This window comes from Scardinius erythrophthalmus (assembly GCF_964197995.2).
Source record: "Scardinius erythrophthalmus genome assembly, chromosome: 1".
In the NCBI taxonomy this organism is placed as follows: domain Eukaryota; kingdom Metazoa; phylum Chordata; class Actinopteri; order Cypriniformes; family Leuciscidae; genus Scardinius; species Scardinius erythrophthalmus.
The window spans coordinates 3,870,433-3,897,750 of NC_138221.1; the positions used below are offsets into that span (position 1 = coordinate 3,870,433).

Consider the following 27,318-nt stretch of genomic DNA (forward strand, 5'->3'; position numbering starts at 1 on the left):
ACTACATTATAGGGACAAAATGTCACCACAAAGATGGCAATATCCAAAATACTTGTCCTTGTGGGGATTTATTTATTTATTTTTGGAAAACAGCTGAAAATGTAAAAATGCATAAAGTTTTCTGTGATAGGCAGGGTTAGTGTAGGCCAGGGGGATATAATATATACTGTTTGTACAGTATAAAATCATTACGTCTGTAAAAAGTCCCCATAAAACATAAAAACACAACATTGCTTGGTCTTGTTGAAATGAGAGGAATGTTTGATGAAGTTGAAACCCTTGAAACCCTGCTCTTAGGACACTGAAAACATGACTCAGAACAATGGCACAAGTTTTGCTGTGTGTCATGTCCAACAGGACAAACTGGACATTATTGATGTGAAACAAATATGCCAACAGTTAATTTCTGTAAGTTCACCTTTAAATGAAAATTCTGTCATCATTTACTCTCCAAGTTGTTTCAAACCAGTATGCATTTCTTTATTCTGCTGAACACAAAAGAAGATATTTTGAAGAATGTTGGTAACCAGTATTGAGTATTCAGTAGGGGGTGGTGTGGCGCAATGGATAAGACACATGCCTTTGGTGTGAGAGACCCGGGTTCGAATTCACTGGGAAACACCAATGTGTCCCTGAGCAAGACACTTAACCCCTAGTTGCTCCAGAGGCGTGCGACCTCTGACATATATAGCAATTGTAAGTCGCTTTGGATAAAAGCGTCAGCTAAATGAATAAATGTAAATGTAAGCAGTATTGAGTTTTTTTTTTTTTTTTTCTACTATGGAAGTCAATGGGGTCCATCAACTGTCTGGTCACCGACATTCTTCAAAATATCTTATTTTGTGTTCAGAAGAATAAAGAAATTCATACAGGTTTAAAACAACTTGAGGGAGAGTAAATGATGACAGAATGTTCATTTTTGGGTGAAATGTCCCTTTAATGACAGATTCAGGGGACGTCCCTGTCCCCACCAATTTCAAAATGAAACCTACGCCCTTGCTTATATCACTCAATATCCACCAACATCACACTAGTCTACCCAACAATTGAATCGAATTGTGAAATTTGTGTCAATACCCAGCCCTACTGTATACATTAAAGATAAATACTTATTAAAAAATAGAAAAGCTATTCAATCAAGAGCAGCGAGTGATTTCCTTGTCTTTTGTTGTTTTTTATTAACATTAAAAACACACTTGAATACATAATGCACGGATCCTGTACACTTAAGACATAACCTACTATGTTTGCTAGGATGCTCACCTGTTGACTGTCATAATTTTGGTGTTAATTTGTCCGTTCAAGTGCAAGACTTAAAAGATAACTCAATATTCGCAGTTTGAGACGCGCTTCGGATGGGCTAGTGAAGAAACTATTAAAGATTCATATAATACTAATATGTTGCGCAGCAATCGACATATCATATACACAATCATTTTGATCTTCAAAGTACCAATTTTATAGAGACCAAACATGGTATAGGTGAGGTTACGTTGACCGTTGGTTCAATCATAAAATACACAATATCAGAGAAATAATAGTTTCAAAAGGGACTACACAATCATCCTGGGATGCATGTTCATTTGTAGATCAGTGTTCGTCTATAAATGAATGCAGGAGAGTCTGTTTTAAGGTCTGTTTCTGTCTTTCCTATGGCCAAAGTCTTCTTGACCTCATGACCACATTTTCCACATCAATAAAGACATCTTGTTTGACCGTCTCCGGTGTTTTTAATTACTAAGAGTGGGCTTTAAAGCTCAATCAGCACTCATTTGTATTTATGTATACTTGTGGACATATCAGTTTATCATACTTCATGACATTTTCCTTTATTTAAGGAAGAAGGCCTGTTTTTTTGTTAGTTTTATATATATATATATAAAAAAACATTGTTAAATTTGACTTTTTTCTGTAAATATATCTTTATTTTATAACTTTGAGAAGTGTTTTTTATGGACATCTCACATTAACATGATATCTGCACATTCAAATTTTAAGAAAAAAAATACAAAAAAAATTCAGTAGCAAACATAATCAGTAAATAAAAGTACATTTGTTGTGCATTTTTATGGAATTACACACTTCTAAATAAAATTTGAAATTATTGTAAAATGATTCTGCATTTTCTCTGTAAAAGTACATATTTTTTACAGTGATGTATCATCATTAGAGGCAAATGAACACGAGAAGTGCTCATAACAGAGTTTCAGACATCACTTAGAATAGTACAAGCAAGAACAGGGACGGGTTAAAGAAAAGGGAAAGCCTTGTGGAAGAAATCATTTTGTTGTTGTTGTTTTTCAGCAGGATGTACAGTAGTTAACCCAGTCAATAATTTGATCTCACCATTTGGTCACTACGTAATAAATGTGAGTCACAGTGAGCTTAAAGTGTAACTCACAGCACAATCACTGTGTGATCTCCATATGAGCTCATACAATTAATGTTCTTGTTCTATGAATGTTTTGAGAATACCGTGTTATTTTGCAGCTAATTTTTTTTTGCTACCAGAATGTTCTGATAAAAGGTAGGATAACACTCTCTAAAAACATTCTCAACATTTCTAGCCGTGGTGACCTCACATTGTGGCCATAATATGGGCACACTGGAGAGATCAACTGGGATGTGATGACAGAAGAGATGAGTTTTCAACTGGTTCTTGAATATTGTCAGGGATTCAGGATTTATGTTTTTCTCTTCATGATTTCATAGCAAGATGTTCCATATAAATATTAAAGGTAACACCTATATGACTACATGACTGAACATGACACTTCTAAACCCAGAAGAGATAAACTGGTTCTTGGACCAGTTGTGAATCCAGTTCCCAGGACTTTGACCTCCAACCCATTCTCATCAACAGATACACCCGTGTCAACTCCAAGTCCCAGTTTCCAGAGGTGTGGACTCGAGTCATGTGACTTGGACTCGAGTCAGACTCGAGTCATGAATTTGATGACTTCAGACTCGACTCGACAAAATGTACAAAGACTTGCAACTCGACTTGGACTTTAACATCAATGACTCGTGACTTCACTTGGACTTGCGCCTTTTGACTCGAGAAGACTTGCTACTTCCCATGAAAACTGGGGAAAAAACGTTCACACGCCGCTCTGTTTATCTGCATCTGTGAAAAAATGTGCAGTGCACCACCTGTATGCATGCAGAGAGCGCGCGCGCTGCCTGCAAGACATCCAATCACTGTAGTCCCGCGTTGTTTTGATTCGACAGCATCTAAGCAGGCACATTGCAAGACAACCAATGAAGCGCAACAAGCACAACGCATGCTACGAATTTGAACGAATGAAGAGGACACGGAGACCGACAGACTTGACAGAGCAGGTTAGTTATGATATAAAAAATCTCTGCTCTCAGATTCTGTCACTTTTATTATGAAATTCAGACAATAAATACCGTTTTGGCGCTTGTAAATGTGACACGACAGATCCCTAGCGGCACGTGAACCGATCATCTCTAGCTGATAGTAAATAACGTTAAACACGAATGAACACTGTTGAAAGATACAGTACAGCTTACCGAAATGTATTTTCCTCATACATAATATCGAGCCATCAATCAAAGGGGTCAATAAAACAGTTGGAGAACAATTATGTCACATAACATTTACCTCAGGAAAGCATTTAATGACCATAATATAGGCACGTTAGTTGGCTAGAAAAAAGAGCTATAGAGAGTATTTTGCTAAATATGTGTACTATTGCATGTTTATTATATTTTTTACTTATATCATTAAATAAAGTTGTTATTATAATAAAAAAATGCATTATATTTAATTTGTGTTATTTTTAACCTTAAATAATACTGCCAGCTGATAGGGCTCTCTGTATGTTTAGGCTACAGCATTAGGTGAGTTGTTTTTTTCTTGAGAAAAATGAATGCCTATCTTGTGTAGCCTACCTAATATTTATCCAAATGAGTCAATATTAAATCAAATCATAATAAGTGAATTGAACTGAAATAATAAAAAAGCGTAGCTTACCATAAATTGAACCATGTAAACATTGTAACATGTTGTCACTAAACCTAATAAAATTCAGTTTAGTTACTAAAATGTTTTGACAATACACTTATTGTGATGCAAAAATTACAATTATTAATAATTGCATCACAGTTGCACCTAGGAGTGTGAAGGTTAGTATATAACCGTGAGACCGACGGTTATAGTTGAACACCATCATTAGATCTATATAACCGCCAAAACCGTGTTATTAAAATATTTTTTACAAAAAAAATTTTTATCATAGAGAATGTTTAAATACTAATTAAAAACAATTGTTAACAGTCTGTGTTATTAATGGTCTACGTCGTTTCCAACTGTATTTGATTCTTTGCCAAGTACCCCCTGACCGACCCAATTATTTTAGATAGAAATAAAAGCTATGATATAATGATATGCCATCATTATGCGATTTATTAAACAAATGAAAAACATTTGCAATTATAAACATTAGCAATGAACATTTGCAATCGGGAGACATGGTTTTTACCACTTAATGAAGTTTTGTTTTGTAAATCGTCAGACATGATTTTTACCACTTCATTAAGTTTTGCTTTGTAGAAATCCTTTCTTTAAAGCGAAGTTCGTTTTGTACAAATTGTATCTTAATTTTAATAAATGTTTCATCAACCAATAGGCTCTATGTACGATCGCTTCCGCGTTTTGTCTCAGCCCGCCCAGTTACATCCGGTGCTGCGTCAGAAGCCGTTTTTGCATTAGGTGGAGATAATGGCAAATTACACTCGCTGTTTACAAACACTTCCTGCGGTTAACGTGAATGATGTTAACAATATTGTGAGGCAGTTAACTGTCACACATATGAGTAAGATAGAGAAGTTCTTTAAATTATAAATTTCAAGCTACATCAACAACTTTGAGGGTGAGTATTAGGCTTGGGCGGTATTGGAATTTTGATACCGTCAAACCTCCTCCCTATTTTACCGGGGTATACGGTATTACCGTGACTAATTAAAAATTATGACATAATGGGCTCAGATGGCGTCACCAAACTGTTGGCTTGTGCCTACACCGTTCAGAAACTGAATGCCAGATAAAAAAAAAAAGAAAAAATAAAATAAAATCAAGCCGTGCACGTTGTGTCTGAGTCCGGCCGACGGCATTAACTGTTATTATGAGCCGGAGCCCACCATTATTCAACATAATATCTGTGTGCGTGCAACAAGCAAGAAGTGCCTTTGTAATCCGTTGACGCGTGTCCATTGATTTTTATTAATAAATCTTTTCTGCAAAGATGGAAGTTGACGATCGCCATCTCTGTAGTGAACGCGCCTATAGAGAGAAATGCACATCATTGATCAATCAGATTTATTTTCGTTTTGAATTGTTTCGTTTAAAGAAATTGACGATCGCCATCTCCATAGTGAACGATAGAGAGAAATGCACATCATGGATTACAGAGAGTAGGCTAGTCTATTTCTTTTCGTTTTGTATGGTTTCGTTTACTGAAATTGATGATCGCATCTCTGTATGAACGCGCCTAGAGAGAAATGCACATCATGGATTAAATAATCAGAGTGGACTCTTTCTTTTCGTTTTGAATTGTTTCGTTTAAAGAAATTGACGATCGGCATGCACATCATGGATTAATCAGAGAGTAGCCTACCCTATATTTCTTTTCGTTTTGAATTGTTTTGTTTAAAGAAATTGACGATCGCCATCTCTGAGTTTCGGTTAATTTATGAGATTTCAATTTCAAGTGACCGTGGCATGCCAGCGCCCATCATGTCATGATTATATTAAATCCAGGCAATTTGGTTGATGAAAATTTTATTAAAATTAAGATACAATTTATACAAAACGAAATTCGTTTTAAAGAGGCCTTTTACAAAACGAAATTTATTGAAGTGGTCAAATCGTCTGACTCCCGATGCATCCCATCTTATTTGTGCTGTTCACTTTTCATAATCAACAACGATGGAAAAAATAACATTATAATATTTTAACAAATACGAAACTTAATGCGCTTATTTAATGAACTCGAGAACAAAATGCATCCTGGCAGTAGTGAGTGGGTGGTAGTTTCGGAGATGCGACATTAGGTTAGAGGTGTTTACATCTCTCGCGGTCACCTTTTTATGGCACAATTTACAAATTGCCTCGTCAGTATTTACCGCCTCTCCCTTCTCATTTGGCTGGAACCAGAAATATTACCAAACTGCAACCACACAAGCATTTTTAGGCAATAAATAAATTATATATATTATAGGCTATATAAGTGCCGGTAATGACGGTATTGAAACTGATACCGGTGCTATTTTAAGATCCCGCGGTATCCGATATTACCGTAATACCGCCCAACCCTAGTGAGTATTCTCTCATATTGCAAAAAAATCCGACTAGCGAATCAGTTTCTAAAATCGTTGTCTCCGTTTCTGAGAAAATGAATTTTATTAAAGTGAATTGTCCTATAGAACGCGCTATGCGGAAGTAAAGACGCCGGCTGAGATCCTACCGGAAATACGTTAGCAGCGTTCGTGCATAGAGCCTATTGCATGTATTTAATAATTAAAACCTATTGATACTTTGCAGTCACGTGACTACCACGGATACCTGGCGGCCAACAAATGGGTATTTTCAACGTTGAGTCCTGTCTTTCTAGTAGATATCAAGTCTGTTAGCGAGCTAGCTGCATAACTACGGACTAGGATTAACTCCAAGGTAACTAAATTGTGTAAAGCAGACAAGTTTTTTTAAGATAATCGAGCAGTAATAATTCCTCCGTAAATAATCTAGCTCTACTGTTGGGTCATCTCTGGTTCTCATTGAAAATCATAGGTTGTTTTGAGGTTTGCGATATCTATCACACACTTCTGTTATTGTTAGCAAAAGACGACAGCTGTTACTGTGCGTTCACACCGCCACCGGCGAGAGCGTCAAAGTGCCTGGAAATCATTCATTTTCAATTAATTTTGCCGCTCTCGCTGGCGGCGGTGTGAACGTACAGTTAGCCTAGCTTAGACTCATAACACAAACACCTGACTCGCCGAACCAGCTGGTGAATACTGGTGGTGTTGATTGACAAAACTACAGTAACTTAAAGACACGATTAATTACATGATCATACACCCATTGTATTCAATCAAATGTTGAAATTACCTTTGATGGTAATATGCACAGACGTGTGTATACTGTGAAGGTTGCTTATCTCATCTGCGGTTAGTGCATCCAATTGCACAACAACTATCTGGCATGTCGTTTACACCTCAAAACACCAACTTTTGTATAGCAAAACTGGCGACCCTTGATTAGTTTACTGGGTTTCATTGCTGGAGAACGACGTTCTTGCCCGCCAGCCAGTACTTGTGACGTCACGTGCAAAGTATCAATAGGAGACAATAAATAACCGTGACATTGAGGCTCCGATGCGCCGCGTTCACTTGCATTGCATTGTGAAGCTGAACTAGAGCGCATCTCATCGTAAATGAATGAAACTCAGCGGAGGCCTCATACATTAGCATTAAATATATTTGCTGCATCCTTTCTAGAACAGACAAGGGCATTCTTGCGGCTTTGAAATCTGGTCAAAAAAAGTTGGTGCGGATGATGAGTTTTGTGATGCGGTTGCGGATGAAATAATACACCATTCGCGTATCTCTATTGATAACAACATTGAACACTACACAAATATTACTTTTATTCAAAGCCCCCCCCCCCCACTTCCGACAGTTATGTTACGAACGAACCGTCACATTTGACTCACGTCATAACCGTCATCACCAAATCTGAAACCGGCACACCCCTAGTTGCACCCATCTCCCGCCCCCCCTTCCTTCCTGTTCAGCAGAAGAAATAAATTCATGTGAATTTTTTAGTGAAAATTAAATTTTCTGTTTTTTTACTGTATTTGATTAATGTCATTGTATAAAAAGAGGTTTAAATAAATACAAATCTTACAGACATACATGATTTGTATGCATTTTATTTCTGTGGTAAGACGACTTGAAATGACTCGAAACTAAAATGGTAGGACTTTGGACTCGACTTGAGACTTGTTGGCTTTGACTTTTGACTCGACTCGGGACTTGCCTCATCTTTGACTCGACTTGACTTGGGACTCGAGGTCAAAGACTTGAGACTTACTTGTGACTTGCATAACAATGACTTTGTCCCACCTCTGCCAGTTTCACACCAAATGGACCGATTGTAGCTGATGCGCTGGCGACTTCAGCTCGAGCCATTGCTGTGGCTCCCTCCAAACATATTGGCGTCAGCTCTAGCTGAGGCGTTGGGCCCTTTGACTTCTGCGTCAAACACACTGAATGCAGCTCGAGCTCGTCCAACTCCTGCTTCTGCAAAAGCTCCAGCCTTGGGGACTCTCTTTCCAGGTTTGTTCTCAGGACTTGTTGCATATGCTCCAGTTCCAGCATAGTTGCCCTCTGCACTGGCAGCTGCTGGTCTGTCAGCTGTGTTAATCATGTTTATGATGTTGGCTAGACTAACACCAGCTGATGCTTGGACTGCACTGAAACCTGAAAATAAAACGTATTAGCATTAATGCAGTGCATATGGACAGACATTTAAAACTAACAAACAAGGGAATTAACCTCATAGCTGCCTTCTTATTTAGTTTAATGTTAGAACATCATGGAGATGAAAAATATTTTTACTGAACCTTGCAAGATGTTCAAGTACTGTGGTTGGTATGATTTAGTCTAGTATTTGTTTTGTCTAATACACAATCCTCTAAACAGAGTGGCTCTAATTGTTCAAAAGGCCTATAAGAATATAAAAGCAAAAGTGATATTCTGCATCTTCATAGTTTGTTATGCGTCTACTTGGCATTCATTGTTATCGTCCATTTGTGTAGTAGTTTGTAGTTTCTGTTTGATTATTGCGTAATATCATACAGGTATAAATTATATTTTAATTGATCATTAAACTGTTTAATTAGGGTTTATGGGCATACACTGTGTGATTTTCCTCCGATTTTAAGCCGCATTCTGACTCGTGCGACACTTTTTCGGGTCGGGCCGATTTTCAGCTTTGTCGTGCGTCGTTTGTCGTGCAGTGTACAGGGGGAAACGAGAGGCAATCGGATGGTCGGATGAATTTCTGGCATGTAAGAAATTTTGGTCGCTCCTCGTGACTATATCGCACAGTTGAAGCAGAGCTACGAGCCGATTGCCCTAAACTCAGTGTTTTTCCCCTCAGTGCGCCTGCGCGAAAACAGTTTCATCTGCAGCAAAAAAAAAAAGGAGATCTATAAGTTCTGTAGTTCAAAGCTACAAATTACTGTTGCTTACCTCCAGTTCGTGTTGCAAAATGGATTAACCATTACCCACTTCTTCCAAGCCACCTGCGATGTATACACTTTGCCTCTTTTATTGTTAAAAAATGTTTTTGAAATAAAGCCGTTTTTAATCTTCATTGATGAATTATTGCAGTGTTCGGACATATTATAGACTGTTAATAATTCATTATATGTATATACTTCATTGTAATCGAACTAAATGTTTTAGACAATTTTTTATATGGGACGAGTTCAGACACGGCCAAGAACTACAACTGACTTCAACCACAGCCTTAGATTAAATAAACTGATGAAAAAAGAAGACATTACATCTGTGAAGATCTCAGTAGAGGAGGATTAAACAACTCCACAAACAGCAGTACCAGCTTCACTTATTACTGACCAGTGGCTGTATTCACAAAACATTTCATCTTTCCACTAAGAGTTCTCCTAGATAGCAGAAAAAGTTCTTAAGAGTTTTCTCTTAAAACCTGTTCACAAGCTTCTGAGTTAAACCTCAATAAGAACTTTAGTAGATGTATGACAGAAATAAAGTAAAACTGTTAATCATAAGTGCAATAATGTGTAATGGCTGGAAAGTCAGTTGTAGTTCTTGTGTTTCTCTATTTTCTAATGAGAACAAATCTAATACTAACTCTAACTAATGGTCAATAATCTCTTAATTATCTCATTAACTTCAACAGTGTTCATTTTAACACCCTGTATGTACACTAAGGGATGTTGATTTAACACTGGGGATTTTGCTGTGTATTGAAAACATAATAAAGTAAAGATGCCGTTTTTTAACCGTACATTCATATAACAACATTCACCAGTCCCACACAACACACTCTCAAAGAGTGCTTGCAGATTTACACCCTACACACATTTACCAAAGTTAGATACACAAAATACACTATCACTTTTTTTGTGTGTAGTTTATTTAAATGTAAAGTCTACATTTTAGTAGGCCTATTATTTTGTTGACGTTGGTAAAATATTAAACTATAGAGTTACCTGCATGTGCACTGCTGCAGATCCCAGACATTTCTGGTTGTGGCAGGTCTAAAAAGCTCAGCAGGTCTTCGGTGGTGTCGCCGGAGCTGTGCTTCTGTCCTAAAAGTGCAGCTTCTGTCAAAGTACATTTATACCCCACAAACTGACTAAAAACACATCCAAAAGGAATGAGGACTAGCCCAATATCTCCACACCCTCCAATCACAGTTGAGAGCTGTGGGACTCCCCTGAACATTCAATAGGAGTTTGAACACGAGTTTGAATACCGTTTTTTATTAAAAGAATTTCTCACAGATTTACCTAATCATTTCACAGCCTAGTGAGTGTTGTAATACGTAATACGTGTGTACGTAATACGCAGTGTGCGTGGGTCGGAAGAGTTTATTGTATTGAACATGTGAAGCCCTAGTAAAGATGTTCTGAACCACCTCTGATTCTGTCGAGTAATACTTCATGGTGGCAGCGGTAAAACAACTATAGTATCATCCGCGGGAGTGTTCGTGACCAGTGAAGCGAGGAAATTATGCCGCGAGCTCAGTCTGTTTAACATATGGCTGTGTGGAATGCCGCGGGAGACCACTCCGTGACGCGCTCTCTTGTACACGCGACGTGTGGAGTCGTAAAAGAGCATTGTCTGCGTGATAACTGCTTATCAGTCCAGATAATTCAACAAAATACAGAAAAGAACAACCACTTTTAACGTGAGTACAAGATAAATGCGCTAAAATGGCAGCACATCTACCAATGATGAACTGGTCTGATCCCGATCTGAGTGAAGCAATGTCTTTATTTAAACAAAAAATGAATCTGTACCTGGAAGATGAAGAAATAACGGCTGCAGGAAAACAAGCTAGGAAAAAATGTAGAGGAATTGGAGATGAAGGATTAAAACGACTAAATGCAAGTGGGCTTAGTGATGCAAATAAGAGAGAGCCTGACACCTTGTGGAATTTCTTTGAAGGACAACTAAAGCTAAATGTGAACTTCAGAATCCACAGGCTCCATCTCATGCAATATAGACAAAAGCCAAATGAGAGCATCGATGACTTTGTGACTAGAGCCAGAACTTTAGCACTGAAATGCCAATTCACTGACGATGAGCTCAATGAACGCTTAGTCGAACTTATCATTGCCAGTACTCCTTTTGATGCTTTAAGAAACGACCTATACAGCAAACCTAAAGGTCACCCAATTGCCGAAGTACTAGCAGAAGGGCGAAAGTACGAACAACCTTGTGTTAGTGGTCTAAAAAGAAGACTTCAGAAAGACGCAAGCTTTCATGAAGAGTACAACAACTTTCTTGCTGATGTCATTAGCAATGGCTATGCCGAAGAAGTGCCGAAGCATCAGCTGGACACACCAACAGGGAAGGTGTGGTATATCCCGCACCACGGCATGTACCATCCACGGAAAGGAAAGCTACGAGTGGTGTTTGACTGCGGAGCAGAGTACAAAGGGATCTCACTCAACAGTCAGCTCTTGCAAGGACCAAACCTCACCAGCTCGTTGGTTGGAGTTCTTATGAGGTTCAGACAGGAACAGGTGGCCATAATGGCGGACATAAAGGCTATGTTCCACCAGGTTAAGGTGGCAGAGAAACATCGGGACTACTTAAGATTCTTATGGTGGCCTCAAGGTAACCTGGAGCAAGGTCTTGTAGAGCATCGCATGACTGTCCATTTATTTGGAGCGGTTTCATCACCCAGTGTCGCCTGCCTTGCTCTTAGAAAAACCGCTGAAGACAATCAGGCCAACTTTTCAACAGAAGTGATTGAAACGGTCAACCGAAACTTCTATATGGATGACCTACTGAAGAGTCTACCCTCTAAAGAAGATGCAGTCACCATGGTTAATAACCTTATAACCATTTGCGGCAGAAGAGGGTTTACCCTCACTCAATGGATTAGTAATAGTCAAGAAGTGCTGCAAAGCCTCCCAGAGGATCTCAAGTCCAAGAACCTGCATGAGCTTGATCTGGACAGGGATAAGCTGCCGTTGGACAGAGCTTTGGGTTTGCAGTGGTGTATCGAGACGGATACTTTCAAATTCAAACTGAAAGTCAAGGAGAAGCCGGCAACCAAGCGAGGCATGCTATCTATCATCAGTTCCGTCTACGATCCATTGGGGTTCCTGGCAGCTGTAGTACTCCCGGCCAAGCTGCTGTTGCAGGGGTTATGCAGGACGAAATGTGATTGGGACGATCCAATACCTCCAGCTTTCCAGCAGAAGTGGAACAAATGGCTGACAGATCTTGAGAAGGTGGCATATTTCAAGATCCACAGATGTGTGAAGCCTGCAGGATTTGGGAGGACTGTCAGCGCCCAATTGCATCACTTCGCCGACGCGAGCGAGAACGGCTATGGTACGGCTACTTACCTGAGGATGCAGAACGTGGATGAGAGGGTTCATGTTACTTTCTTATTTGGCAAAGCCCGAGTGGCCCCCCTGAAGACTGTTACCATTCCCCGTTTAGAGCTCACCGCTGCCGTTGTTGCAGTACGAGTGGACAAGATGCTTCAATCGGAGCTCCAGTTTCCACTAAAGAAGACTTGCTTCTGGACTGACAGCACATCAGTTCTTAAGTACATAAAAAATGAGGACCGAAGATTTCAAACCTTTGTAACAAACAGGGTAACCACCATCAGGGACAACTCGGAAATTGAGCAGTGGAGATACGTTCCCACATCCCTGAACCCTGCTGACGATGCTTCACGTGGATTGAAGGCAGAAGATCTTATAAAGCAAAGATGGATAGAAGGCCCAGAATTCCTACGGAAACCTGAAGAAACGTGGCCAACATTTCCTGTGGATACAAGTGTCACTGCCGACGACCCAGAAGTAAAGAGAAGTCTGACGGTCAATGCCATACTTGTTGACACCAACGCCACATCGCAACTGATGACCCATTTCTCTGATTGGCAAATAATAATAATAATAATAATAATAATAATAATAATACATTTATTTTATAATGCGCCTTTCTCAAACTCAAAGCGCTACAGGATACAAAGCAAAATAATCAAACAATCAACATTGCATCAGAACAAGTGTAAAAAAAAAATAAAATAAAAAAATAAATAAATAATAATAATTTATAAATTAAAAGCAGTAGTAAAAAGATGAGTCTTAAGAAGTTTCTTAAAACAATCCACCGAAGGAGCATTTCTGATGGGTGCAGGTAAAGTATTCCATAACTTTGGCGCAATACAGGAAAAGGCTCTTCCCCCCATAGTTTTTAATTTAAATCGAGGCTGAAACAGACAGAGAGAGACAGCAGAGCGGAGAGAACGAGCAGGAATGGATGGTGTAACCAAATCACAGATGTAATCCGGAGCCAACCCATGTACAGCTTTATAAGTTAAAGGTGAACTAAGTAACTTTTTTACCTTAACTGAACAGCGGGGAGTCATTGGAATGGTTATAATACTTATTTCGGGTTGAATGGTGGTCATTTCGCACCCCCCTGGTGCCCGTGAGCGGAAAATACGCACTTGCAACTTTGAGCCGGCGGGCCGCCGCGTCAGGAAGTATCGCGTGATATCAGGTCTCGCGATGTAAACAATTGCTTTACGGCCAAAAGAAATCTGCTCAAATACTGTCATTATTGCGCTCCCTCACGCTGTTTGAACCCGAATGAAGAAGACATTTTAAAGAATGTCCCCTCTGCTTTGATGTCATTGATCTACAAGCCTCTGTGTCTGAGAATCACCAAAGAGTTTTTACAACAGTGTTGTCAAATATTTATTCCGAAGCTGTGGGGGGAGCTCTAGAGAGAAACCTGCGAGCGAAAAGCGAGAATACAGCGAAGAAATCCCGAAGCTACTGAGTGCTGCTTTAAAATCAGAATTTTAAAATCAATACGTGACTGAACTGGAAGCCAATGCAATTGCTGGAGCACTGGTGTAATGTGATGGCGTGAGGATGTGTGAGTCAAGACGCGTGCGGCCGAGTTTTGGATATATTGCAACCTCTTAATAGAGTTTGCTGGTAGACCCACAAAAAGAGAATTACAATAATCAGGTCTCGATGTGAGAAAGGCATGGATAAGCCTCTCTGCATCAGGCCTAGAGAGAAACGGTCTGATACGTGCTATGTTCCTCAGGTGAAAAAAAGCCACCTTCGTTATATTTTTAAAATGTGAATTAAAAGTAAGCTGGGCATCAAAGATCACACCCAGATTACGAACCTGGTCAGAAGGGGACAGCTGGGTATTGTCAACTGAGATTCTAAAATCCTTATATTTACCAACATTCACTAAAGTTCCAATTAATAAGACTTCCGTTTTGGAGCAGTTAAGTTTTAAAAAATTGAGTTTCATCCACCCTTTGATTTCCAGCAAACAATCAGACAGTTTCGAAGAGGAAGAATTAAAATCAGGTTGAGAGCTGATATAAATCTGGGTGTCGTCTGCGTAACAATGATAGCTTAGGCCATACTTCTGAATGATCTGCCCGAGAGGCAGCATATAGATACTGAATAAAACAGGACCCAAAACTGACCCCTGAGGGACACCCTGACACAAAGGAATAGTTTCCTGTTAGAACCCAGGTAGACAAATTGGGAGCGATCTGAGAGGTAAGATCTGAACCAGTTCAAAACAGTTCCAGACAGACCAGTCCACTTTTGCAGTCTGTCCAATAATATACCGTGACATATGGTATCAAATGCAGCAGTAAGGTCTAGCATGACCAAAATGCCACAAGCCCCAGAGTCAGCTATAACGAGGAGATCATTCAGAACCCTGACCAGTGCAGTCTCTGTACTGTGTCCAGATCTAAACCCGGATTGAAATCTTTCTAAAAGGCTATTTGTACGGAGATGAATATGAAGTTGGCCAGCAACCACACGCTCAAGCACTTTTGCCAGAAAAGGTAAATTAGAGATCGGTCGATAATTTGACATATTGGTGATGTCACTCCCAGCTTTTTTAAGAACTGGTGTAATCGCAGCCATTTTTAGAGCAGAAGAGACAATCCCTGTATTGAGTGAAGCATTAACAATAACAGTGATGTGTGGTAAAATGATAGGAAGACAATGTTTTAAAACAGTTGTAGGTAGTGGATCAAGTATGCAAGTAGTAGAGTTCATTGACAAGACAAGTTTAGAGATTGAATCAAAGTCAACAGCATTAAAACTTGAAAAAGCTGGACTAGAGAGATTAGGAGGATGCACCTCAGCAAGCTCAGGAGCATCCTCACAGGAAATAACATTATGAATATTCTCAATTTTAGTTGAAAAAAAATTGAGAAATTCATTACACTGCTCAATGGTGGAACAGTTAAAGTCACTGGGTGGTTTAGTTAGATTATTGACTATTCTAAACAGAACACGGGGATTTGAAATGTTGCTACTAATAATAGTAGAATGATATGCCCCTTTTGCAGCTTTGAGAGCATTGTGATACTCAATCTGATGTTGATCAAACATCAATCTATGAACTGTCACACCAGATTTTTTATATTGTACACAAATTATATTTATACACGTACAAATTCATAATTTCAAGTGTAGCTTAATGTTTGTTTGTCTCTATGATCTTCGTTACTTAATTTATATTTGATAAACATTTTTAAATCAACTACAAAATAATTAGAAATTTAAGTGTTTTAAATAAGTACTGAAATTATATATATACATTGATATAATAATTTATATAATCCTTACTTCCTGCTGCCAGCTCCCGATTTTTCGCTGAACCCCTACTGGCATTTTGGCCATATTAGACCTACCCTTTTCCTCTGTGTCTGTATTTCTAATTTCCATGATAAATACAACGCTTCCTATACATTAATTTCCCCCCAAAATGTATATCAGGTAATATTCTTTCTAATAGAGTTTTTTTATTATTGTTAAATATATTTTAACAATTATAATTGTCAAATTTTCCAGATGGCATTCAAAGCTTGAGGGCCGCAAGAGAACTCATTGAGCTTTACTGTTTTTATTTACCTCTGTTTGCAGAGGTGTCGCAGAAGTGATCAAAACAAATATACATTAATATAACAAATATTATATAAAACTAACATTTAACATCTCATTCACCACCACCACATTATTAACTATAATCAACTAAATCAAATGCCTTGACATTAAATTATAAATGTTGAAAGCACACCTTTCAAGCTCAAATAATTGTTCAACACAAATCATGCAAATCTTAGCATCAATTCCATCAAATAAGCTGAAACACAATAATTACATTTTACAACTTCAAAGTTGATATTTTACATCAACATCATTTAAATAGTTAATGTTCACACCAGTTGCGTCTTCAAGCTTGAATTTGATCTGAATGTGTGAAAGTCTTTGTTAGTCAATGAGGAGATCTTCTCCAAACTCTTCTTCTTCTGTTGATATTTGCGGCAGACTAGACACGACAATGGCGTATTGCTGCCCTCCTCAGTTCATTTGAAGCATTACAGTTTTTCTCAATTGTTTACACACAAATACTGGTACTTGAGACACGTTGAACACAACAAGAAATAACATTGTTTTGAATGTAAAGTTTTCTTTTGCAGGAGAATTGAGGGGTTTTGCTCATTGTGTGTGTGTGTGTGTGTGTGTTCTGAAAAGTAGAAAGCTAGCTAGGTAATGCTTGTCAGTACCATATACAGTTCTCGATAGGCACTCAAGATGGCGGCAGTCAACTGGAAAAAGAGCGGATGACGTAAGAGGTCACGTGACTGATATTCATGTAAAGGCAACGTCAGCACATTGAAATTAGCAAGGCTCATTTTTTGAATGTGAAATGTGTCAAGAAGCTCAGGGCAAGTAATGAACTGGTGTTTGAGTTGATAAAGGAGTCTGGATCTGATATATTCTCAGGGCTGGAGAGAGTAAAGCAGAACGCTATAATCCATGTGTAGAAACTCTTCCAGAAGACATTGTCATTGTCATGGATGGTGGAGAACGTTTCAGTAGTAAACCAATTTTATTACTAATAATTTAATGATTTTATTTATAGAATTGAACTGCATGCAGGAAACTCTAAAATGAGGAAGTGAAACTAACAGTAATGCAAAAGTAGAGCCTGTGCATTGAGTTCAGTCTGAAGCGTTGAGCGTAAGTGTGTTTGAGCCAGTGTGTGTCACATTATGTGCTGTTTAGTGTTGTTTTCATGGACTTTCAGGCTCTTGTCATTTGTCACATGTCTTTGTTCAGATTCCCGCCACTCATCTATCTCTGTTTCCAGTTGTGTGTGTTTCTTTTTTTCTGTTTCATTCAACCAATAACTGATTTGATTGGTCACTTCCAGTTTTAAATGATTGCTGTCCAACTATTTTAGCTTTAATAAAACATTTTTTTTTGAACGGGAACTCACGCCTCTTGCCCTCTCTACGTGGAACTTACTCGTGTGTCTTTATTTAGTTAAAGATAGTGTTTCCTCGTTATTTCGAGCTGGTGTAGTCGCTAAGAATCGAGCCACTTGCTACATGAGCAATAATGAAAAATACATTTGCACTGAAATCCACTCAGCAACACTTCTCAGAGTTTCATCTCAGGCTGTCAGATGAGAGGAAGTTAATAACCACAGGAGGAGATGATGATGTTTAAAGGAGGAGCTGTAACTATATATAATGAAGAGGAAGACTGACAGAAACAGAAAATGGCTGATAAGTGTGATCTGTGTCTGCTGGGACTGATCATTCTCTCTTCACTTCTCACAGGTAAAGAAATCTGTATTTTCTCTAAAGACATTTAGTGGAATTAGTCTGGAAAGAGTTCATTTGAACATGCTCAGTTTATTCTTGCACACATTCACGTTGTGATCTCAGAGTTGTGTATTGATACACACAGATCATACTGTATTATTCCTGATACTGGACATAGTGTCACTCAAACATCTGATGATGAAGAATTATCTTCATATTAAGAGTGTGTCAGTGATTTGAACAGCTCTCTGATAAAGACTAATAGTTTATTCTGGAGAGTGTGTGGTTTGCATTAAATGAGAAATAAAAGACTGTATTTGAATCTTCTGTTTTTTAATTGTGTTTCAGGAACCAGTGGAGTGAATGTGTTCATCAGTTCTGGTGAAAATGTCTCTCTGTCCTGTAATAAAGCTCTTTCTGACTGCAACTCAACTACATGGGTCTACTATAAGAGTCATTCAGCAGTTGAACTGATTACTGGAGGGATAAAGAATAAAGACACAGAGAGATATGAGAGACTGTGTCTGGAGTCTGACTGCTCTCTGAACATCAAGAACGTCACAGGAGAAGATTCTGGATTATACACCTGCAGACAATCTGTGAATGCCAGACGACAAGGACCTCAAGGACCTTATGTTTATCTGAATGTTCTTCATGGTAAGTTTATGATCATGTGTGCGATTTAAAAAGGGCAGATTCTCCCTTTAAACTCAGATATGAGCTGTGTCCCAATGTGAAGACTGCATCCTTCGAAGGCTGCGGACTTCAAACGATGCAGCCTATGCGTCCTCCGAACGGCACACCATGTAGCCTTCGTAGGATTTCCTAATTGCGCTGCCAGGTGTTCCCGATTACCGCTCCAGGCGGCAAGCAACGGTGCGAGAGTAGCCTATGCTGCCATCCTGATAATTCATTTGATATAATTAAGTAAACAGCTATGGAGCCAGAATTGGCTATTGTCATTTTTATGTTTTATATTTTACTGGAGGACCAGGTCATGTAGGCCTACTTTCGGCTTAGCCGAAGATTCAAATGTTCATTTATATCTTACCTTGATGCGATTTTGTAGGCTAGTTTATTATTTTTATTATGCACATAAATGGACCATGGTAAATATATTTACACAGGTTTTCAACCCTATTTGAATATAAAACTCAGTTGAATATAAAAAGTCCAGTGCGAATGTTACTCCCGGTCTTCATCGGCAGCTGTCAGTCACTGTTGCTAGGCGACAAGAACAATCCTCCGTAGGCTAGACCGGTCCGAGCGCTTCAGATGCGCCCTTTGAAATGGGACGGAGCTGTAGTTAGCAACAATTTGTTAATATTGTGACAATAGGCCTACATTTTGTTAGTTTAATTTTCAAAATAACCAGTGGTGGTTTGTAAGGAACTACATCGTTAATACTCGTGTAAGTGATTTTCCCCCACAGGACAGCAACACTACAAAATTATGTTATTTTACAATATGATGCATTGTTTTACAATAAACTACACAAAAGTATATAGTTTAAATGTATCAACCTTGAAAAAATATTTTTTCCTCCAGAATTCCTTTACTTTTACTCTTGATGCCTTAAGTACATTAGAGTATGCAAGATAAGTTTGCTTAACTAAGGTTTGAAATATATGACTAGTAGTTTTTCCCCAAAGCGGTATTAGTGGTTATTAAAAGTACTTCAGTGTAATAAAGTATCTCAATATTTATTCCATGAGTCAGCCCTGCAAACCTGTTGGTAGACGTGGATAGTGTAAATATGCAGTCAAACACTCTGGAGAGCATCCCAGATGATGTATCACCAGCTGGTGCTGGTGCTGGTGCTGATGCTGCTGGTGGTGATGCTGCCCCTGGCTCCTCCTCTTCTTGGTCACACACTGCTGAACTCGGCCCTGGTGTGTCCTCAGGGATTGAGGCAATGAGGGTGCAATGCCTCTGTCCCAACATCTCATCCATGAGGACAAACCAGGGCCGAGTTCAGCAGTGGGTTTCCCACTCACACCCTCACCTGTCCCAGGACACATGCAATCCTAAGGCAGAGCAAATTAACCATGGCTTGTTAATAACAACAGCACAATACATTTCAGCAAAGATGTGATCTCAACTTTCTTACTTTGTATTTTTAAAATCATATTCATGAATACTCAAATTTGGTTAAAACCTTTGTAGACATAGCTTGCATGACAGCACTACAAAAACACATAAAATTGAAACCCCATTGCCTTATCTAATGCTTTTCTTATTGTTGTGGGCTTTATAGGGTGAGTGATATTTATTATTTACACAAGTTAGACAGACTAGTGCAAATATTACAATAAAATGTAATTTAATTTATTTAGTTTATTTTTTTTTTAATTGCAGTTTAATAAATTGAGCTGTCTGCTCCTTGCTCCCTGAAACAATTATTAAACTAATATTAGCACAAGTTTTGCCTCAGACCACCTGACAAATGAAGCCATGCAATGATGATGGAGTTAAGATGAAGTTTATAAGAAAGAAAAACTTGTGGCTTTTAACTGTGGTTTCACTAGCTATTTGAGTAAATGAAATCATAATACTTACAATTAAATGTGAATTTGCCGTCCACCAGCGAAATCTCGGCCGTCATTTATTTATTTTTTTATAAAAATGCTGTCGTCACCGCCGCGCGATGACTTATGGGGTAGGATAGTCCGCTAAGTGTCCATTTATGTATCCTTCCTTTCACGGGGAAACGAAGGGTGCATTTGGCGTCGCTTTAGCCTTCGTCGCGCCGCGATGACGCAACCGGCCTTCGAATACGGACTTCGGAGGATGCAGAATTGAATTGGGACAGCCTTCATCGCGCCGCGGTGACGCAATCGGCCTGTAAATGCGACCTCCGAAGTGTGCAGCCTTTGAATTGGGACATCCTTCGTCGCTCCGCTGTGACGTTTCGACGCGCCGCTGTGACGCAATCGGCCTTCAAATACGGCCTTCGGAGGATGCAGACTTAACATTGGGACACAGCTGATGATTGAAGAGTCTGTGATTTGTGTCTTGTGTTCAGTTTCAGTGTCTCCATCATCTTCATCATCATCATCATCTTCGTCATCATCATCTTCACAGACTGAGATCAGTCCAGGCCGCTCTGTGACTCTCTCCTGTCAGTTGTATTCATATACTCTACTCTCCTGTGATAATTTGGTCCGTTATGAGAGAGTTGAGCTGTTGTGGGTGAATCAGACTGGTGTTGATCTGAAGACAGACTCCAGATATCAGATATTATCATCATCATCAGATCAATATCCCTGTATCATCATCACTCTGACTACAACACTCCTGAATGAAGATGACAACAGAGAGTGGAGATGTCAGCTTACTCGCAGAGATCAACTCAAGGCCTCAGTCAGATACACTGTCAAGTATTCAGGTGAGAAAACGAATGAGTCTCATGAATCAGTGTTAAAAGTTTTAACTAGTTAAAATATAATGATGCTTTTGTACAGTATGAATCATCTGAACAAACATTCGTCCTTTACAGCTCCAGATGATTCACCGACAGCAGCGAGTCCTTCCCCACGAGGTACATGATGCTTTTACGCCACTGATGATGTTATTCACAGCTTCGTCTAACATAATTCTATAGAAAATATGAATGTTACCATATAGATATTTTACCTCACTGAAATATTTAAGAGTTGATTGAAATCACATTCCGGTCATCATCTGTGCCGATGGCTTTTGTCTTTGTCTATAATTGTCCCCAATCATCCTTTTCAGCTCAAGCTAATACAACAACACCAGACACAGACTCTTATCATTCAAACACAAAAGGTACATAATCACAGTGTTTTGTCTGTCTATAATTGTCCCAATCTGCCCTGTCCGTCTCTGACTCTGCTCGATCTCTTCTTCAGTCACAGTGATGTCTGGCGCTGCAGTCGCTGTTCTCCTTCTGGCTCTTCTCTGGCTGATCTGCAGAAAAAGAGCCGGTGAGTTATGAGGGAAACGCCTTTTCTCAGAATGTTTGAAGCCAGATAACAGTGCAGCGATCTGAGCGTCTGTTGGTTTGTCAGTGGGAACGGCATGAATCTATGGTGAAGCGGCAGCCAATCGCGGCTCAGAGCCTGCCGAAAGGGGGCGGGGCATCTACCTATAAAAGCAGCTCATATCCGGCATAGGGATCAGTAGGCATGTCGTGATAATTAAATAACCGTCTGATCGCGATTATTTGATCTAACCGCGATTGTTTCAGGCAACCGTGATTATTGCGCTCTTTTATAGGCCTACGGCACAAGGGGGAGTCATGGACCAAAAGAAACAGACAAGCACTAATTAAGTTTTCCTGCAATATATTCAAAGTCATCTGAAGCCATTCCATAGCTTAATGTTTGGGAGAAGTATATTTCCATAATTTAATTAAAGTTCGGAAAAACTCGTCTTCCCTCCCCTGCAGCTGTCAATCATTCTCCATTCAGCATTCAAACAGCGCGCCTCGCCATGTGATTGAATACTGGGATGAATTCAGCAATCGGGATGAATTCAGTTAGACTGTGCATGTAAACAATGAATGGCGACTGTAGAAGTAAAAGCCGAATCCGGAAAAGCCGAAAATTTTGGACAATCTCGACGGCCGGACATGTCTGGGAAAAAGAGGATGTTAACCCCTACTACTCATCTTTCTCCACAGAACAAGAGCCTGCTAGCTTAGCTTCCAAATAAAGATGGCTGACACTGTGTGTACATTCTGTGAGTGAGATCCCTCTATGGGCGGGTTGAACACATGTGGGACAGCTCCTACTACTGGCTGTAGTCTCTCGCCTCTGGCCAAAAATACATAAATCTCTCGTCTCAGAGGGATATGAGGGTGGAAAGCACGGTAATTGGAAAATACTACAGGTTTTCTACTAATACAAAGCTTAATGCTAAATCCTGAAGTATCCCTTTAATTAAATATGATTCATTTGGCGAAATGAGCTGGTTTTATAGGTTGATTACTTACAAATACATACTTACAAAATGTTTCCAACTATTTTTAAATCGTGAGAAAATTGCAATTTTAACCAAGGAACCGGGGTGTTACAGCAGGGGTGAGCTGGGAGTCGTTAGTCAATTGCGTCATATCCGCGTTACCCTCGGTTTCCACTCGTACTGCGTGGAGTCCTGGACAAATGCGGAAGTTGTAGTTGTAGCGTCTATCAAGCTACAAACGTTAGCTTGTTTCTTGCAGTCTTATTGGAACATAATTATTCTTTACCGATCGCAGCTGGTTCTGTCGACAAAGCATGCTTAATTTTATATTTTCCAAATGTAGCATTAGTTATGTTTATGTAAGGGAAAAGGGAAGTATTATTGCTTTAGATTTGTGTTTAGTTTATTGACATTGTTTATCACGTCTGGTGTGTATGGCCATGTAAATAAATATAGCATGTGTTATAGGGACATCCCGCGTGACGTCACGCCATTTGGAGCAGCCATTTTGACGGAATAGAAAATGCTAAACCGCCGGTGATACTCATAGACAGTATAAACAGAGACGGGCTCTGGTATAAACTACATTGATACTGCAGCTCGTCGCGATATTCTATCATGCCCGAGCGATGCTGTGCAGTTGGATGCGATCAGATACGTGATCATACAAAAGGAATAGGCCTATCTTTATACCGTATCCCGAAAGAAACAAAACGGAGAAACAAGTGGTTGGCGGCAATATACAGGCAAAACGCTGATGGTGGTGCTTGGCTTCCAACTGTTTGTGATATAAGGTACAAGAAGAAAAATGTAAACAAATAATAAAAGTGCATGTAAAATATACAATAAAGTTGAGAAGAAATTATACAAGGTTACTTGACTTTTTACATCTATTCAGTTTTTGTAACATGTCCATGACAACCGATAGCCTGCTTTTGTATGCTTTTAATGAAGCTCTGGTGTAGCGTGATGGGAAGTGAATAAGGTAAGTTAACGTCAGCTGTAAATGTCACCGAACTCAATGTCAGGAAGTTTTTCTACACATTAAATGCCTGTAAAAAGAACTTGCGGTGCTTCATATGGATCTATGATTCCTATCTTCCTCTTGTATAATTGATATATATTTTTGTGATGCTAATAAGTGCGATGACATGACGTGAAGAGTTAGCTAAAGCTAATAATAGTGGTGGGGGAAAACTCGATTCTGTTCAGTATCGAGATATTTTGCGCACGCAATTATATCAATACTGTAGCGCAAAGTATTGCAATATTTAGGCTAATTATAAAACAATTATACTAATAATTATATTATTAGTATAATAATGTACTCCCTAATATATTACCCACCCCTAATAATAGATCTATTGCCATTAGACAGTCCATAGACAGTATAGCCAATGTGAGTAGCTGACAGATGTATACCGTCAAAATGGCTGACACACGGCTAGGGGTCACGTGACTGGGAGATCCCTATACATAAAGATTAACCAGTATTTTGGCAAATGATGTGGGTATGTTCGAATGTACTTTTACAACAGTTGTTTAGAACACGTAAAACTGCAGCGTTATCACAACAATGAATTCAACATACAGTAACATCTATGACAACCAATTTAGTATTAAACCTTACTTTTCTTGCAGTTAGTTCATTTTAATGAAATAAAAGTGTGATGAGGTTCAAGAGTCAGGAAGGAAGAAGACGGGGGTCGGCGTGACTGGGACTCGTACTTTATTAAAATAAAGCAAAACAAACAAAAGTCGTGCACAACGCGCATTCACCGTGGCAACCGCGATGGCACCAAACAGTTAAAAAATGAGAGCTCGGATCCACCGGCTTTCTTTCTCTGCGTCCAATTTTCTCTTCAGTCTCTCTCTCGTTCCAGCGCCCGGCTTATAAGCGGTCTCTCCACGCGGATCACAGCAATAAGACACAGGTGTTCGTCATTTGCACTCGACCTACTTGCGTCCCGCTCGTCTCTTCTCTCTCCCATTACAGACCGCGCTGAACCACGCCCCCCTCGCCACAAAAACCATGTCATTATAAAAATAGAACTTAGCCTCATCCATGAACATGATTTCTCGATTCTCTTCAGACTGATTTACATCCATGGTGGAGTTTAAAACGACAGTTCCCATCATTCCACGCTCCTTCACATCGTCATCAAGCTACGCCGCTGTTGTTGTTTGGAATGTAGCGCCCTCTAGCGGACAAAAATTATTGCATATTGTAGCTTTAAAGGCTCCAAAATTCTGATAAAAGGAGATTCCCCCTTAGCATCGAGCAAAGACTGACTAAGTAACTTTTTTACCTTAACTGAACAGCTTCGGAGTCATTGGAATGGTTGCCGCGTCAGGAAGTATCGCGTGATATCAGGTCTCGCGATGTAAACAATTGCTTTACGGCCAAAAAGAAATCTGCTCAAATACTGTCATTATTGCGCTCCCTCACGCTGTTTGAATCCGAATGAAGAAGACATTTTAAAGAATGTCCCCTCTGCTTTGATGTCGTTGATCTACTAGCCTCTGGTGTCTGAGAATCGCCAACGAGTTTTTACAACAGTGTTGTCAAATATCTATTCCGAAGCTGTGGGGGGAGCTCTAGAGAGAAACCTGCGAGCAAAAAGCAAGAATACAGCGAAGAAATCCAGAAGCTACTGAGCCCTGCTTTAATGATTGAACAAAATCTTATTGCTAAGATTCTATGTTTTGCACATGTGTGTTTGCACATAAATACTCATATTTCATGAGGCACTTGTTTTCAGATAATAAAAGAGGGACTGGCGACTCTGCGGTGAGTTCAGTAATGCAGTGATTTAGATTTGATTAATGTCTTTAAAGCTCAATAAAGTGTCACTCATGCAGTTTAACTGTTTGTTCTGAAGGTCAAAGATGAGGATGAACATACAGGGACGTATGAGACGATCAACATGTCCATTCCTCCCGCGGCAAGAGCCAATGTGAGTCCACTAAATCACCAAACATTACGTTCAATAATGTGATTTACTAAAGGCTTTTGTGTTATTCTACATATCATAGTGAGATATGTCTGATGTGTGTGTTAAACTTGACTCTCTGCTTGTTTGCATTGATGTTTAGGAGCAGACAGATGATGTTACTTATTCTGAGGTCACTTCTTTCAATACAACGCCTGTAAAATCACTCAATGTGAGTAGATACCAGCACATGAGTTTGACTCTCAGATAAATGAAGCTCATGCTCTGATATTAATAATAATAATCGCTGGGGTTCAAACATTGATGGACAGAATCTGTGCTTTCAGGATCATGATGATACAGTGACTTATGCTGCCGTCAGAAGAAGAGGAGATCAACCGCAGGAAGAACTTTACGCCTCTGTGAACAAGAACAAGACCTTCACAAATCAACATGAATGATCCAGATCATGAGCTCCTCATATCAGGAGCAGACAGGAAGATTTCATCTCTCTGGTGTTTGGAGGAATTATATGTGTGTGTGTGAACGAGCAGATATTTGTTGAATGTCCTGTGAATATGAAAGAGGTTTATTGTGAATCATCATCTGGTCACAGAGTCTCATCTATATGATCACAGCTACAGTAAAGTTAGAGACTGAAGCCCTGATGTGTTTCATACAGGCCAGACTCAATCTAGCGTCTCACAAGCCTCTTCCATGAGTCGATAGTCTGTTTATCCGCTGGATTTCTGTCTGAAAACCTTAATGCAGAAGCTCATGCTGAAATGATCCCCTTGCTTCAGCTTGTATATCAGCTGTTTCTTCTACAGAGAGACGTCCGTCTGAGAATTACATCAGTGTCTGCTCACATTATATAGTCATAAAATATTAAACAATTTGACTTTGCAGTGTGTATATGTCACAATTAAATGTCATATATGACTTTTTTTTCCACTTGTGAATACTTTTGTGATATTTCATGCCATATCTAACAAATTTGTGAATATTTGGAATAAAAAAGGAAAAATTACATAAAAGCAGATCATCATTCATTCAGCTCTGTTGTTGCTGCGGTGTGTCACGTGACAAGCAATGACGCGGCACCATGGAAACCATAAAGTGGTCCATACTTTTTTTGGACAATGTACATTGTTTCTTTCTGTATCTAAACTGCATTGCATGTTTTATTTTGTGCAAATAAACCTTTAACATTTCTTGGTTCGCTTGATTTTTTTGTGGTGGGGACAAAATCAGCCATTTCAAAAAGTAGTGGGGACATGACACCTATGGGTTTAACTTGATAATATATGACTGTTATACAGTATAATTTAGATATCTCAATTTAATAATAATAATACTAACACTATAATAAATTCTCATATTTATATTTCATATTATATTTTAATATATTTTGCATGAGAAAACATAATAGGCCTGAGAACATGAGAAAAAGGCCAATAAATATTGAGAATCAATGTTCAGAAATGATTAATTATTGTTATATTTTGAATCATGCTG

General features: G+C 39.1%; 2 protein-coding genes across 2 annotated transcripts; one reads left to right on the forward strand and one right to left on the reverse strand.

Annotated features, from left to right (window-relative positions):
- Positions 1-2,753: 2,753 nt before the first annotated feature.
- On the reverse strand, positions 2,754-8,455 carry LOC308694848 (uncharacterized protein; the record flags this gene model as incomplete). Its single annotated transcript, XM_081372612.1, has 2 exons — positions 2,754-2,907; positions 8,238-8,455. The coding sequence occupies 2 exons, from the start codon at positions 8,453-8,455 to the stop codon at positions 2,754-2,756; spliced, it is 372 nt and encodes a 123-aa protein (XP_081228738.1).
- A 9,433-nt stretch (positions 8,456-17,888) lies between these two features.
- On the forward strand, positions 17,889-27,014 carry LOC308701918 (uncharacterized protein). The gene is made up of 10 exons (XM_081384396.1): positions 17,889-17,953; positions 18,287-18,595; positions 20,964-21,326; positions 21,438-21,479; positions 21,677-21,730; positions 21,814-21,888; positions 25,630-25,658; positions 25,750-25,824; positions 25,964-26,032; positions 26,148-27,014. Exons 1-10 carry the CDS (start codon positions 17,893-17,895, stop codon positions 26,259-26,261), a joined length of 1,191 nt encoding a protein of 396 aa, XP_081240522.1. The 5' UTR covers positions 17,889-17,892; the 3' UTR covers positions 26,262-27,014.
- The last annotated feature ends 304 nt before the right edge of the window (positions 27,015-27,318 follow it).

Excerpts from the sequence above, each read along its gene's own strand:
- LOC308701918 (XM_081384396.1), top strand. The coding sequence starts at position 17,893 with ATGGCTGATAAGTGTGATCTGTGTCTGCTGGGACTGATCATTCTCTCT. Across the intron at positions 17,954-18,286 it reads TCTCTCTTCACTTCTCACAG|GAACCAGTGGAGTGAATGTG; the intron begins GTAAAGAAATCT and ends ATTGTGTTTCAG. Across the intron at positions 26,033-26,147 it reads CGCCTGTAAAATCACTCAAT|GATCATGATGATACAGTGAC; the intron begins GTGAGTAGATAC and ends CTGTGCTTTCAG.